The sequence below is a fragment of the Micropterus salmoides genome, unplaced genomic scaffold (genome assembly GCF_014851395.1).
Source record: "Micropterus salmoides isolate LMB-PRFRI ecotype aquatic unplaced genomic scaffold, ASM1485139v1 Ms_hic_scaffold_15, whole genome shotgun sequence".
Lineage (NCBI taxonomy): Eukaryota > Metazoa > Chordata > Actinopteri > Centrarchiformes > Centrarchidae > Micropterus > Micropterus salmoides.
In genome coordinates, this window is record NW_024040596.1 from 1,401,745 (window position 1) to 1,416,037 (window position 14,293).

Sequence of the window (14,293 nt, forward strand, 5' to 3'; positions counted from 1 at the left end):
CGAGAAAGAGATCCAGACTGATGAGAAACATAAATGCACATTCTTTGAGAGCGTTACCTCTCTGGAAATCTCTAACCTTGACAGTAAAGATAGCGGCAGCTACACCTGCATCGCTAAAAACAAAGCAGGAACTGTCCAGTGCTCTGGGAACTTGTTTGTCAAAGGTTTGAACACAGTTTGTCTTAGTAGTATTTATCAGTAGGAGGATAAATCTAGATAACATGAAGGATCTTTGCCATATGTGCAGCTTTAAGAAGCATTCATTTGTTTTTCTCTTCTCCAGAACCACCGTGCATTCTTGAAAAGCCGGAATCCATGAATGTTTTGCCTGGCTCAAAGGTCCAGTTTAACGTACTAGTCTCTGGCACGCCGCCGCTGACCACCAAATGGTTTAAAAACAAGAAAGAGATTTTATCCAGTGCTGAATGCTCTGTCATCAAAGACAACACCTCGAGCTCACTGGAGCTTTTCTTTGCCAAAACCTCAGATTCTGGAGAATATGTCTGTGAAATACAGAATGATGTCGGATCCACTTCATGCCAGGCGACACTCTTTGTCAAAGGTTATAATTCTGAATGTGGAATTGAGTTCATAAATATGTCTCCATCCATCTGTTCTTATAGACTTTTGAATTGGAATTTGTTTCTGTCCTTTGACTTCACCCTCCACTTTCTGATAGAGCAAACTGCCGAGTAGCGCTTCCCACTTTAACACTGCACTGGCCCCTTAAGGGCCCAAACCACTTGCAAATGGCACAAGTTAAAAAAATATGACCAGTACAGGGCAAGTGGAAGTGCAGCATTAAATAGATTTAACAATATAAGAAGAAGAAAAAGAGGTCCTCGATTCCTCCACCACTGTATCATAACCCTTTGAAGCTGTGTTTTTGGAGAGCCTCTCTGTACTAAGGACGAGGGCTGAACCATGAATCCTTTTCAAATCGAAATTGCAATTTGAAAGAACGCGATTAGCTAATCGTGACGACGGCAATTAAAGACAGCGACTTTGTCCTTCGTCAACTCACACTGAAGTGTTTGTGCAGCTACTTTGTTAACATGTTGTTAATTTGTCCTTCTGTATGCTTCAACTAGCGATAACAGCTCTCTGTGAGCCCGTTTCGTTCCGCTCTTTGCACAGGTACATCCACATGGAGCATTTCAGAATAAGAGCATTTTGCCTGCCTGATTTTGCTGACTCGTTCAGATTTTGTTAATTTGTTCAGTTGTCCTTGATTTTGGTGCTAATACCATGATTAGGTAGGCTACGTTGTTTTTTAACCGTGTTTATTGTTGCTCTACAATCGTGAGTCTGCACAGGGTGTTTTATTTTGAAAATTAACCGGATTCTCTATGCCGTTCCCATTCCTTATGACTTCCTGCCCGGTTAATCTGCTCTGTGCAGCTTGACGCGGGTTCCGTCAAAAATAAACTAGCACTGAATTTTGAAATTTATCTAAATTTTTTCTTAAATGAATCGCTAATCGAATCGTAATCACAACATCTGACAAAAAAATCACAATTAGATTTTTTCCACATATCGTTCAGTCCTACTGAGGAAAACTCCAAAATGACAGGAAGAGAAAGAAGGAATTCCACAAAGCATAAATAAAGGGTGCAGAAAGCTTTCATGCTTTGCTGTGCTGGAAAAGTCAGACAGAAGAGTCAACAGAGGCTGATGGAAACAGGTTTCTGTGATTGATTGAAAAATTGGACAGATCTTCAGGATATCCACAAAGCAGCCGATGGAAACACTGATTTGCTTGATATTTGAGCAACATTTGGATGGAAACATACACACTGTCAAATGAATGGAGATCAAATTTTTTCCTCGTCATCTGTCTGATGAAATTGTTGTATTTTTTTCTTAGAGCCTCCTAAATTCACACGGACCCCGGCCCGTGTGTCCGTAGTCCGTCCTGGTCAGAGTAAAGTGTTTGAGTGCCAGGTGACTGGCACACCTGAGATAGACATCTACTGGTTCAGGGAGGGCTCCGAGATCACCCCCACTGATCGGTACAAGATGGTCTTTGTTAACTCTGTGGCCACTCTGGAAGTCTGTGGGGCTGACACCAAAGACAGCGGGCTTTACTACTGCGAGGCTCGCAATGAGGCTGGCAGTGAGAGCTGCAGCATGGAGCTCAAGGTCAAAGGTTAGTTGTGTCAGGAGATTCAAGACTAATAGATTGGATGTAGTGGTTTCCCAGAAACTGAAGAGGCGACCTTGCCTAGGTTACCTGTCATTCTGCTTGAAAGAAATGTATTGGCTTTGGTTTCAATAGACTTTGATTAATTTCTGATTTAGTTTTCATGTTAGGTTCCTACAGCAAAAACATTATTTAAAAATGGAAATAATCTTCCAGAGACCAGCTGGCCTAACAGGTTGCTTAATTAACTTGAAGAGTTCAAATCTGTCTCAAACCAGGAGGAAACACTTTTATTTGAAACCAAATGCACAGGAGATGCTGATAGAATCTGTGGCATGAAATGTTTAGAACAAAATAAACTCTTGAGGTACAGTAGGTGAGTCTGTCTTCTCTCCTCTCAGAACCGCCATCATTTATTAGAGAGCTGGCCCCAGCTGATGTTGTGAAGGGCTCCAGTGCCTGTTTTGAGTGTCAGGTCGCTGGGACTGCACCGTTTGAGATAACGTGGCACAAAGATGCAAAGGAGATCAAACCCAGTGCTAAACATGGCTTCTCCCAGATGAATGGCACTGTAGGTGTAGAGGTCCACAAGTGTGACACTGTAGATGTCGGTGAATACCAGTGCACTGTTGCTAATGAGGTGGGAAGTTGTACTTGTAAGACTACGCTAAGCCTCAAAGGTTGGTCTAATCAGAATTACAAATCCACATTTTTATCCTTTGAGGAAGTAACTGACTGCTTACTTTAACATGTCGTGGGTTTTCTCTGATAGAACCACCAACATTTACCAAGAGGATTGAGAACACTGCCACTGTTCTGGGTAAAATGGCAGAGTTTCAGTGTATTGTGGTGGGTTCTCCAACTCTCTCTGTACAATGGAAAAAAGATGAGAACTGGATTTTGGAGGATCCAAAGATTGAGAGAACATTTGAGAACAATGTGGCCACTCTCAGGATTCCTGCCTGTGAGGTGACGCACAGCGGGAAATACACCTGCCAGGTGGTAAACAAGGCTGGGCAGGATAAGTGCTTTGCCACGCTCACGGTGCAAGGTATACCTGTGCTTAACTAATCATGGCTTTCTGACTCTTTATTTTTAGCGTTAGCTCGATACTTGAACTTTTTGACTTTGCTTTGCATTGTAGAGCCTCCTCAGATCACAGAGAAACCTGAGGTGATAAAGGTTACAGTCGGAGATCCAGTCAGTCTGGACTGCAAGGTAACTGGCTCCCCTGAGCTCAAAGTGAAATGGATGAAAGATGGCCGGGAGCTTCAGTCCATCAGGCAGCACAAGCTGACCTTTGAGAACAACATCAGCAGCCTAAAGATTCAGTCTGCTCAGAGAGAGGACGAAGGGGAATATGTCTTTGAGGTGGCAAACCACATTAGTAGCTGCACCTGCAAAATCAAAGTGATCGTGCTAGGTTGGTGTGAAAAACACAACACTCCTGTGGTAACTTCTGTAGCTAGAAGTTGAACAAAGACTAATTACTGTCGTATTATTCTTTTGGTAACAGAACAAGTCATTGCCCCAAGCTTCATCAAACCCCTACTAGACATGCAAGAGATACTGGGCTCCTTTGTTCAGATATGTTGCAAAATATCCGGTTCCCTGCCCATATCTGTTGAATGGCGGAAAGACGGGACCAAAATCTCTAGTGGTGTAAAACACAAACTCATCCAGCAGGACAATTCTGTGTCCGTCGAAATTGAGCAGCTGGAGAGATCTGACGCGGGATCCTACTGTTGCAAACTGACCAATGCAGCAGGAAGTTGTGAATGCAGTGGATCCCTCATAGTAAAAGGTCAGACGCTGCTTTTCAACATGATCGTACGTGTAATCCTAAACCAAAGGTGAGTACCTCTTTAACCTGGTCCGTCTTGTTCTCTTCAGAACCTCCCAGCTTTGTGACGCTGCCAGAGTCCCAGGCGGCTCTACCCAATGCCACTGTGCGCTTCAAAGGCACATTTAAGGGAACGCCGCCCTTCACGGTCAAATGGTTCAAGGATGAAACAGAGCTCATGACGGGGCCCACATGTTTTACCGGGCTGGATGGGCTTTCTTGCTTCTTAGAGCTCTTTTCAGTGGGAGTCACCCAGAGTGGAGTTTACTCTTGCCAAGTCAGCAATGATGCTGGTTCTGTACGCTGCAGTGCAGACTTGACGGTCAAAGGTTGGATTTAAGTCTAATTCAACTCTTGCGTTGCTGTATTCATCTCACTTGTCTACCGCTGGCTAAAACTAGTGATTCTTTTATCACATTTTCCAGCTTTGCAGCACATTCTTTGTTATCATATGGAGCTTTTCACTGCCGGGGCTTCTTGTCAGGAATTGTTTGTTGCCTTTGTGTTGCACCTGCGTCTTCCACAGCCGTCCTGCCTCTGCTGCTAACCCATCATTGTCAGTTCATCTCCTCAGCTTATCTCATCTGCTCACCTCCCTTCTGCTGTAGCAATCTGTTGTAAGTGCCTTTGCATGCTTCTAGCAGCTAATATGTCTGTATTTTGGCTTTCCAGAACCTCCAGAGTTTGTGCTGAAACTCCCTGCCACTAAGTTTGTGAAGCAGGGTGAGTCACTCCGCCTGGAGTGCAAAGTCAATGGCACAGCCCCTCTGAAAGTGACCTGGTACAAACACGACACCAAGGTCACGGACGGGGGTAACTACAGGACTTCATTTATTGACTCAGTAGCAGTCCTGGAACTGCTCTCCGCCAGCTTTGATGATGATGGGGTTTACACCTGTGAAGCTCAGAACGATGCTGGCAGTGTCAGCTGCAGCACCACACTTTCTGTTAAAGGTCAGCCTCTCACTGACTTCCTAATCATCATTTATTATTCATGGTCTGACTTTTGGCACACTGGCTGTTCAGTGTGTTGTTGAGGTTTATGTCAAAGTTTTGTTGAATTGCTTAAAACTGGAAAACGTAACATTTTTATCAAGTCTTCATAAATCTATCCGGTACGTCGGAAGATCGTCAAATGCTCAGGCCGGCGCCTTTACCTTGGTTTGAGACTATTTCCTTTTTTTCCCGTTGGGTTGTCTCGGTTTTTGGCAATGCAATTAAAAAGCATGCTGGAACCTTTGCAGTTTTCTCAAATTCTGGATTCACAATCATCCACAACACCTCAGCTATTTAAACTGTAGTTCCAACAAATCTTAGCTGTAGTTCAGTCAACCATCTACAACAACTTTGCCATCTCAGTTGTTGTAGTTCCACTGTACTTCCACAAATCCATCTGGACTGCAGTTCCAACATTGGTCTTCCTTTTTAGCTGTAGTTCCATGAGCCTTCCACAACACCGTCCGGCATCTCATCTAAACTGACAACAAAAATCCCACCATAACTCCGCCATGTTAGCTGTAGTTCCATCATACTTCCAAGTGTACCATCTGGACATTTGTTCCAAACTTTTCCACATAAATTCTGCCATCTTACATTTAGGTTCAACAAATAGCCGTCATTGTAGTTCCAATAAATTCCACACGTTTGGTTTTTTAGTTGTTGTTCCACCATCCTTCCACATCAGAAATCTCAGCTTAACTGTACTTCCAACAAATTCCCTCCACAACTTTGCCATGTTAGCTGTAGATCCATTGGGCATTCACAAGTCCGCCATCTGAACTGTACTGTTCCATCATCCTTCCACAACTTCTGAGCCATCTCAGCTCAGTGCACTTCCTCAACTAACAACAACACATGTTAGCTGTTTCCGTCATGTTAGCTCCATCGGACGCTCACAAGTCCGCCATCTGGACTTGGTTATAACAAATTCCACAAATTCTGCCACATTAGTTAATGTTTGAACAAATATTCACAACTTATTTGCAAGAAATTCCACAAGTCTACCTTTTCAACTGTAGTTCCATCGAACATTCACAAGTCCGCCATATGGACATTTGTTCCAACTTCCAAATAAATTCTGCCATCTAAGCTGTAATTCCAAAAATAATTCCACAATAATTTTGCCATGTTAGCTGTATTCATCTTGTTAGCTCCATCGAACACAAGTCCGCCATCTAGACTTGGTTATGAGAAATTCCACATAAATTCTGCCACATTAGCTAAAGTTTGAACAAATATTCACAACTTAGTTGTGAGAAATTACACAAGTCTGCCTTTTAATCTGTAGTTCCATAAACTTGCCATAATCACTATGCTAACATCCTCACCTCCCCCAAAAACTCCACCACCTTAGCTGTAGTTCCAATAAACTTCCGAAACAACTTTTGCACATAAAATGTTACGGGCTTCAGCTTTAAGCTTTTCATCATGGATTATTTTCCCATGTAAGCCTCTTTAACAGTTTCCTGATCTTTTTGTAGACGCCCCATCGTTTGTCAAAGTGCCTCAGCCCATCGAAGGGCTGAAGGGTAAGGACGTGAGTCTGTACTGCGAGATGAGCGGTACAGCTCCGTTCCAGATCACTTGGTTCAAAGACAGGAAGCCTCTAATGGAGAGCAGGAAGTATAAGATGGTGAGCGAGGGCAGCTCGGCCACGCTGCATGTCATTGGGATAGAGCCCTCGGACGCCGGCGAATACGAGTGCAAAGTGTCAAACAGTGTAGGAAGTGACACCTGCCAGACGTCAGTTAAACTCAGAGGTCAGTAGAAATTGCGATAGTCTCTAGATGAAAATCACAATTAATAGATTTTCAGATTACTTTGTCACCATGCTGACTTTCCCTTCTGCGCTGTTTTTCTCCTCTCTTCAGAGCCGCCGTCGTTTGTGAAGAAACTGTCACACATGACAGTGATACTGGGAGAGGAGGTGACCCTTGTGGCCACTGTTAAAGGCTCTGAACCCATTACTGTGTCCTGGGTTCAAGACAAGGATCACATTCTCAGGGACGGTGACAACAGGAAAATCACCTTTGAGAACAACCAGGTCGCACTTAAAGTCTTTAAGGCTGATGCAACCACGGCAGGCAAATACACCTGCCAACTCAGAAACGATGCTGGGAGTGTGGAGTGTTTCGCTAACTTGACTGTTCTAGGTTTGTAATCATATAATTCTCTCTTTCTCTGGCACTTTTCTTTTGTCCACCCTTCCCTTACAGGTTTGCTTAAAAAACGTTTTTTTGCTCCTTGTCTGTTGATTCCAGAACCAGCAAAGATTGTGGATAAGCCTGACGCTCTGAGCGTGACAGCCGGCGATATCGCCGCCCTAGAGGTCAAAGTGTGCGGGACCCCCGAGCTCACACCGAAGTGGTTCAAGGATGGTGTTGAGCTGGCCTCTGGGAGGAAATACAAAATCTCCTTTTCCCGGATGATTTCCAGCCTGAACGTGCTCTCTGCTGAGAAAATGGACTCGGGAGAATATACGTTTGAGGTCATGAACGAGGTCGGGAAGGACCTGAGTAAAATTAATCTCACTGTCTTAGGTTAGTGTCTTCTTCCTACTTGGAGTTTGATGAGTAACAATACCCAGATTGTTTGAAAATGTTCAAGTTAGTGCTAATATGATACCTGAGATTTAATACCAATACCTTAGTAGTTGTTGATATCTTGTTTTTGGATCCCATACTTTGAGAAATATAATCATGGTTTTCTTCAAAACCTTTGTGTTTAGCAAAAGTTTTCAAATGTTAATGTTTAGTGTCAGCTCTCAGCACCGTTTTTGATACCTGGTGCAACACCAAGAAGCATTCAGGTTTTCCTACCCAGCCCTATTACTGATATTTTCGCTTGTATTTGCCCTGATGCACCACTAACTCCTTGTTTCCCTCCCTAACAGATAAGATCGTTCCTCCAACATTCTCCAGGAAGTTGAAGGATTGCAACACAGTTGTTGGACAAGCCGGAGAGATGGAGTGCAAAGTGTCGGGCTCCCCACCTTTTACCATCTCATGGTACCACAATGGGGAGGAGATACAGAGCGGACCAAATTATGAGATTTCATTCAGTGACAACAGCTGCACGCTCAAGGTGCCCACGCTGAAGCTGTCCGACTCTGGAGCGTACAAATGTAAAGCTGTCAACAAGGCGGGATCCAGTGAAACCACAGCCTCCCTGGTTGTAAAAGGTCAGTAACTACAGACAGAGAAAGACTGCGGGTTGCACCTGCTTCCTATATTATGTGCTTGTTGCATTAATCCTTAGAGATATTGAGTGTTTCTCATTATCTTCTCTTAAAACATGAATGTTTTTGCACATTTTCTATTTTAGGATAATCCGAGCTGAAAAAGAGGAAACCTTTAATGTTGAAGGAGATTTACGGTGGATTCGCCTAAAAATATTATGTTACAAAATGCATTTTATCACAGTGTCAACTATTATAGCTTATGCCAGAACATTAACACAACTGCTCAGGGAAATCTGTGTGGGTTTTTGGTTTTGGCTGGCTATTTAAAAAGGATGTAATATTCTTTGTGTGGTTCATCAACGGTGATGAATTATCTGAAAGTCCCGCGAGGTGCGAACAACTCAGCACAACACCAGTGAAGCTGGAGCTCCGTCTCTCCTGCCAACACACACACACACACGCTACGCCTACACATGCGCGACCCAGGGTTAGGGTTACAATTTAGGATTTATTTACGCACTTTAAAAACATTTATTGAAAGTTTTATTCTTTTTACATGTTTATTTACAGCATTAAACGTTGAAATGTATATTGTAACAGGCTTTATATTAACTTATTGGGCGAAAACTGGTAGTTCTGTGTAAAATCAGACGCTGAGCACCCCATATCGCCAAAATGGCGTGATCCTTGTTGCGCTGCTAAGCTTTGACTGTGAGACTGACAGTCGAATCAGGCTCCGCCCATCGAAGCACTGAATCTTCGACTATTGGGGGTCAGCCCTAGTTAGACCTTAAAACAACTCTGATGCGTTTAAAGGCCCTTTAAAAGTGGTGTTCCACCTGTAGGAATCTTTCCACCTGGACGTTGTGTTGTGGCTTACAGACGGTGTAGGCGTGTAAAAACTACAGCAGATGTCGTCATTAGGTCTGCACTAGAAGAAGAACAACATAGTGAATAACAAAAACTATCTGTGCTTCCATTTTGGCCGGGGGATTTATGTCTCAGGTGACCAGATATAAATGAAAAAAAAAATATTCATCTCTGAGCTAAGTTCCTCCTTGGCCCTTAAGTAGTTTGATACTCAGATTCCACCATGATGTCTGATTTCCGTTGCTGTCTGTTTACGCCCAGAACCTCCATCTTTCGCGGTGCCGCCCCAGCCGGTGGAAGCCATGCCGGGCTCTAACGTGACTATCTCAGCCATGGTGAAAGGCAGCGCCCCCCTCAAACTGAAGTGGTTCAGAGGAACGAAGGAGATCCTGGCCGGACGGGACTGTAATTTCTCCCTGAAGGACAACCAAGTTATTTTGGAGCTTTTCAACGTGGACAGATCTCACGCTGGAGAGTATACCTGTCAGATCATTAACGACGCAGGAAAGGAAAGCTGCACAGTCAATCTGGCTGTCAAAGGTCAGTCTGTGTTCCCACCTTTATGTAGATCCACAAACTGTAGTCGGGTCTCCCAGTGGATCGTAAAGGGTGGTGCAAGAACCATTCATGCATTCAACCGAAGAAAAGTTAGCAGCTAAGTGAAAGTACAGAAGTATTATGAGCAAAATGTATTTAAAGTGTCAGAAATAGTATTTATTTTGCAGCAGAATGTTTCCTGTTGGTTTTATTTTATTATATATTATATGAATGCATTCATGTTACTGATCCATGACAGTGTGGCTGGTGGGAGTGGGGCTAATTAAAATGACTTTATAGACTGTTGATGTACGGAGGCCCTAAACGGCCATAAATTCAAACATTTTTTTAATCAGTTTTCCCGGGATAACGGGACAATTATCTCGTGATCTCGAGGTAACGAATGACAGCCGAGTACAGCGGTCTGCAGGTGCGTTTCTTTAAGATAATTGTCGCTGGTCTCGTAATCCAAGGATCCCGCTCTCAGCAACTTTTATTTCTTCTTTCGTGTGTTTTTTATTATCCTCTTCAGCAAAGTTGTTATGGAGAGATTCAGGGGAATCCAATCCCACATTTCCCAATGGCTGTTTCAAAGGTTCCGAAATGCGTAACATTAAATGGATTCCCCTGAATGAGAAGAGCAGGAAGTTCCTCTGCCTGGGAATGATGGGGAAATGAAAAGTCCACAGGTTGATGGATGTGGACCAGGATGCACACAGTCCAGCACTCGCTTTATTGTGAGCATGTGAAACAGTCTCTGCATAAAAACTTTGTTGAAGAGGATTAAGAAAAAGATAAAAAAAAGAAACAAATTGGTGTATAATAAGGGTCGAAGACACAAGTCCTGTGCTCCACCAACTGAGCTAACCAGTGACTCATTCAGAAACGTTCCTGCCGACCCCGTGTTAAGTTATTGTTTTGTTATCTCGAGATCACAAGATAATTATCACGTTATCATGGGAAAGAGGGTTAAAACATTTTTTTGAATCGATGGCCGTTTAGGGCTTCCGTAGTAGTTTAATCTGTAACCATGCATCATATTTCAGAAGCAGATTAAATGTTTTAGTGGGTGTGCTGAGTGAAAAGTAGAAAGCAGAATTGATTTTAAATACATAAATACAAGTACTTCAAAATTGTGACACCGCATCCTCACCAGCTCCTCCTGCTGGTTGGAGGAGTAAATTAAACATTTGTCCAAGGTTTAGAAACACAGTGACAATAGAGGTGTTTAGGACACATGTAAAGAGACTGTAGTTAGATGTTGATGACTTCCCAGCGCTGATCCAGGTGCTGCGAACCAGGAACTTTCATAAAAAGGTGTTATGTTTAGCAGATTTGAAAACAAAGTCTCTTGGTCGTAGGCAACGACAACAGGTGGGTGTAAAGTAATAATAAAAAACTAATATCGCCATTGAAGTCAAAATGTAAAATAAAAGATGGGGCAGAATGAGTAAATCCCATTTGTCGTATGTTGATCCTGGATCAGCTCTAATCACTGGCATGTGGTCTTTGTGAGCCTGGTCTCATCCCAAGGCGTCAAATATCCTTCAGCTAAAGACACCCTGGGCTTTCACATAACTCCCATCTGCCATCATGTAATGTATTTATTTAGTTTTCCTGAACCTAACCAAACTACATATACACATGTTAAAAAGGCACCTCGACGCTTTGTCTGAGATGAGAACCTGTTGTCATTGTATAAGAGTGATAACCATCTGTTAAACTGAACACCGTGTCTGATTGTGTCACTCAGAGCCCGCAGCCTTCACTAAGAAGCTGAAGGACGTGTCGGTCGAAAAGGGCAAGCCGTTAACGCTGGAGTGTGCGTACACCGGAACGCCTAAAATCACAGTGAACTGGTACAGAGACGGCCAGCAGATCTTCGCCTCTTACAAACACAACATCACCACGACCGAAAGCTCCTGCATCCTGGAGTGCCTCAGCACCGACGACAAGGAGGCCGCAGGAAGGTACTCCTGCGAAGTGTCCAACGACGCCGGGAAGGACACGTGCGAGGCCAACGTGTCCATCCTCGGTTAGTTCAACTTTCCCACGCTGATAATCACTGAACTGGTTCTGTTTGTGGTGTCTGTGTACAGTTACATCCTATTGAAAAGTGTAGGCAGGCTGTGCTTCTTTAATGGGGTGTCTTTGTTTCCTGGGGTTTTACGACCAAACTTACAATATACACAAAGAACACCTTCACGGGTTTGTTGGAAGAAGACGGGTGACGTGTTACAGGCCGTGCAGTACCTGCTTTGACCAGCAGATGTCAGGCTTTACACTGTCTGAACACTTTGTCTTTGTGACCGCAGAGCCACCGTACTTTGTCGAGTCCCTGGAGCCCATGGAGGTGACATCAGGAGACGCCGTGTGTCTGAAGTGTCAGGTGGCGGGCACGCCTGAGATCAAGGTGTCCTGGTTCAAAGCCGACGGCAAAGTCCGGTCCAGCCCCACCTGTAGGTTAGAGTACACCAAGGGCGTCGCCTGTCTGAAGCTCAGCAAGGCCACCAAGGCCGACATCGGAGAGTACACCTGCAAGGCGGAGAACAAGATAGGCTCCGCCTCCTCCACCTGCAGACTCAGTGTGCAAGGTGAACACCTGATATTCATCCGTTTGATTTAAATGTTAGTTTAGGCTTAAAAAATCAGTATGAATCTTAAACACAAACAAAGTAAAAGTCATATCTGTGGAAATAACTGACGAAACACAAACTACTTCTTTCCAAAGCTAGAAAGTTTCTAGATAGAAAAACCTATTCTCCAATTCTTTATGTGAACATGACGTTTCTTTAAATGCAGCAGCACCTTTCTTGGTCCAAATGTACAAACTGCTTAAAAGACAGAGACACAAAGTAAAAGTAAATTAAACAAAGTGCAGGTGTTTAATGGCTCAGTCTGCTTTATAAAAATAAAAACACGCCACAAAGACATTTCTAAAACAGAGAGAAAAATAATTCAGAGAAAGTCGGCAAAAGTGACCCACAGTGAAGCTGAACTGTGAGGCAAAATATCTGGAACGAGAAAAGCAGCAGCACACTGTAAAAATACTCTGTTACAAGCTGACTGTAAATGTTACTTCAGTAAAAGTATGTTTTACTGACAAATTGTTCTTTAAGTAGTAAAAGAAAAGTACTGAATGCAAAAAAAGACCTGGAATATTAATAACACTGATGCTTCAATGCAAAAGCAGCGTTTGAGTGTTGGAGCTGAGGTGGAGCTCGTTCCAACTATTTTAAAGACTGTAAATAAACTCTAATGTAAAATCTTAATTGCTCGGACAAACGTAGTGCAGTAGAAGTATTAAATACTCAAGGAAAGTACAAGTAACTCGAAGTTGTACTAATCTTTTCCTTTGTCCAGAGGCCAAAACGCCGCCGTCCTTCCCCAAGAAGATCACCAGCCTGCAGCAGACGGAGGGTCAGGCCGTCAGGTTCGAGTGCCGCGTCGCCGGCTCGTCGCCCATCGAGGTGTCGTGGCTGAAAGACGGCGAGCCCCTGAGGCAGGGAGACGAGTTCTCCATGCTGTACGACGACAACACGGCCGTGCTGCAGATCGGCCGCGGCGAGATGAGGCATTCTGGGGAGTACACCTGCGTGGCCACCAACAGCGTGGGCTCGGCCTCCTGCAGAGCCAAGCTCACTCTGCAAGGTCTGTACAGCGTGGCGGCGGCGTGATGATCGTGAGCTCAGTACTGAAAGATTTGTTTGTTTAGTCTGAGTCCGTGAGTTTCTCAACCGTCTCTGGCATGTGACCCCGGCTCAAAGATTGCCTTCCAGTCACATGACTTCCTTTCACAGCGTGGGTGTCGTCAGCATCACGCTCAGACGTGCACGCTGTAGATAAAGTGAAGACGCTGTAGCAACAGCATGAGATCTGAAACAAGCACTTCACGGAGGGATCCACCAACAAACTGTGTTCTTTCTGCTCTCTCATCCAATTTAAGCAGTTTAAGAAAATGTCCCGTAGGAATTAAATGTTTATCTGTCAACTATTCATATGTAATGAGTTCATTTACAATTTAATACCTTTAAATATTTGACTGAAAGCAAATGAAATCCACCAGAGACAGAAGCCAAGATGCTGCTTGTTGGTTAGCTTTAGTAGGAGTCGAGCTGAAGCCACGTGGAACTGAATTACTGATTCACAGGAAGTCGGCTAATACGAACTGTGACCAGCTGGCTTTTCTCTGCGAGTGCAGTTTTATAGTCGCTGCACATTTAAAAGTGACCCATTATACTGCAGACGACACGCCAGTCTCTTGAAGTTGTTTAGTATTTGGCCAAGAAAGTACTTTCTGTTGATGAAGCTGAGGCGAGTAGAACAAAGTGTTGAAACCGGAACGCTCGGGGCAGATTTCTTTCAAATACATCTTCCTCGTTATTTGACGCTTCGGCCATGTTTAACATTAACATCTGACATTGTAACGTTATAGATATAAAAGAAAACACGGCTGTTGTCACTGACACTGTTGCTGTATTATTGTTTCCTATAACGCAGATTTTTAATAAAGGAATCAGATAAAAAGTCTTTAGTTGGATCATCGGTACAAGAAACAGGAGATAAAAAGCCTGAAGGAGAGAAGTCAACTACAACTCCCAGAGTGCATTTCACTAACAAACATCACAGAGCCAGTCACTGTCTGATTCTACAGCAGCTGAGGCTCATGGGTATTGTAGTTTTTAGAGCAGTCCTCTAAAAATCAGTGGTGGTCTGAACT

The 14,293-nt window shown here is 43.7% G+C and overlaps 1 protein-coding gene across 4 annotated transcripts in view; it reads left to right on the plus strand.

Moving 5' to 3' along the window:
- ttn.2 (titin, tandem duplicate 2) overlaps positions 1-14,293 on the plus strand; it is a 231,626-nt gene that overhangs the window by 66,179 nt on the left and 151,154 nt on the right. For 3 of the 4 annotated variants that reach the window (XM_038719985.1, XM_038719986.1, XM_038719987.1), the window contains exons 39-47: positions 4,659-4,940; positions 6,467-6,745; positions 6,857-7,138; positions 7,247-7,525; positions 7,879-8,166; positions 9,298-9,576; positions 11,327-11,608; positions 11,889-12,167; positions 12,937-13,224. In XM_038719985.1, coding sequence (XP_038575913.1) covers positions 4,659-4,940; positions 6,467-6,745; positions 6,857-7,138; positions 7,247-7,525; positions 7,879-8,166; positions 9,298-9,576; positions 11,327-11,608; positions 11,889-12,167; positions 12,937-13,224 — 2,538 coding nt within the window. The remainder of the gene's footprint in view (positions 1-4,658; positions 4,941-6,466; positions 6,746-6,856; positions 7,139-7,246; positions 7,526-7,878; positions 8,167-9,297; positions 9,577-11,326; positions 11,609-11,888; positions 12,168-12,936; positions 13,225-14,293) is intronic. The other variant, XM_038719988.1, reaches the window with a different exon arrangement.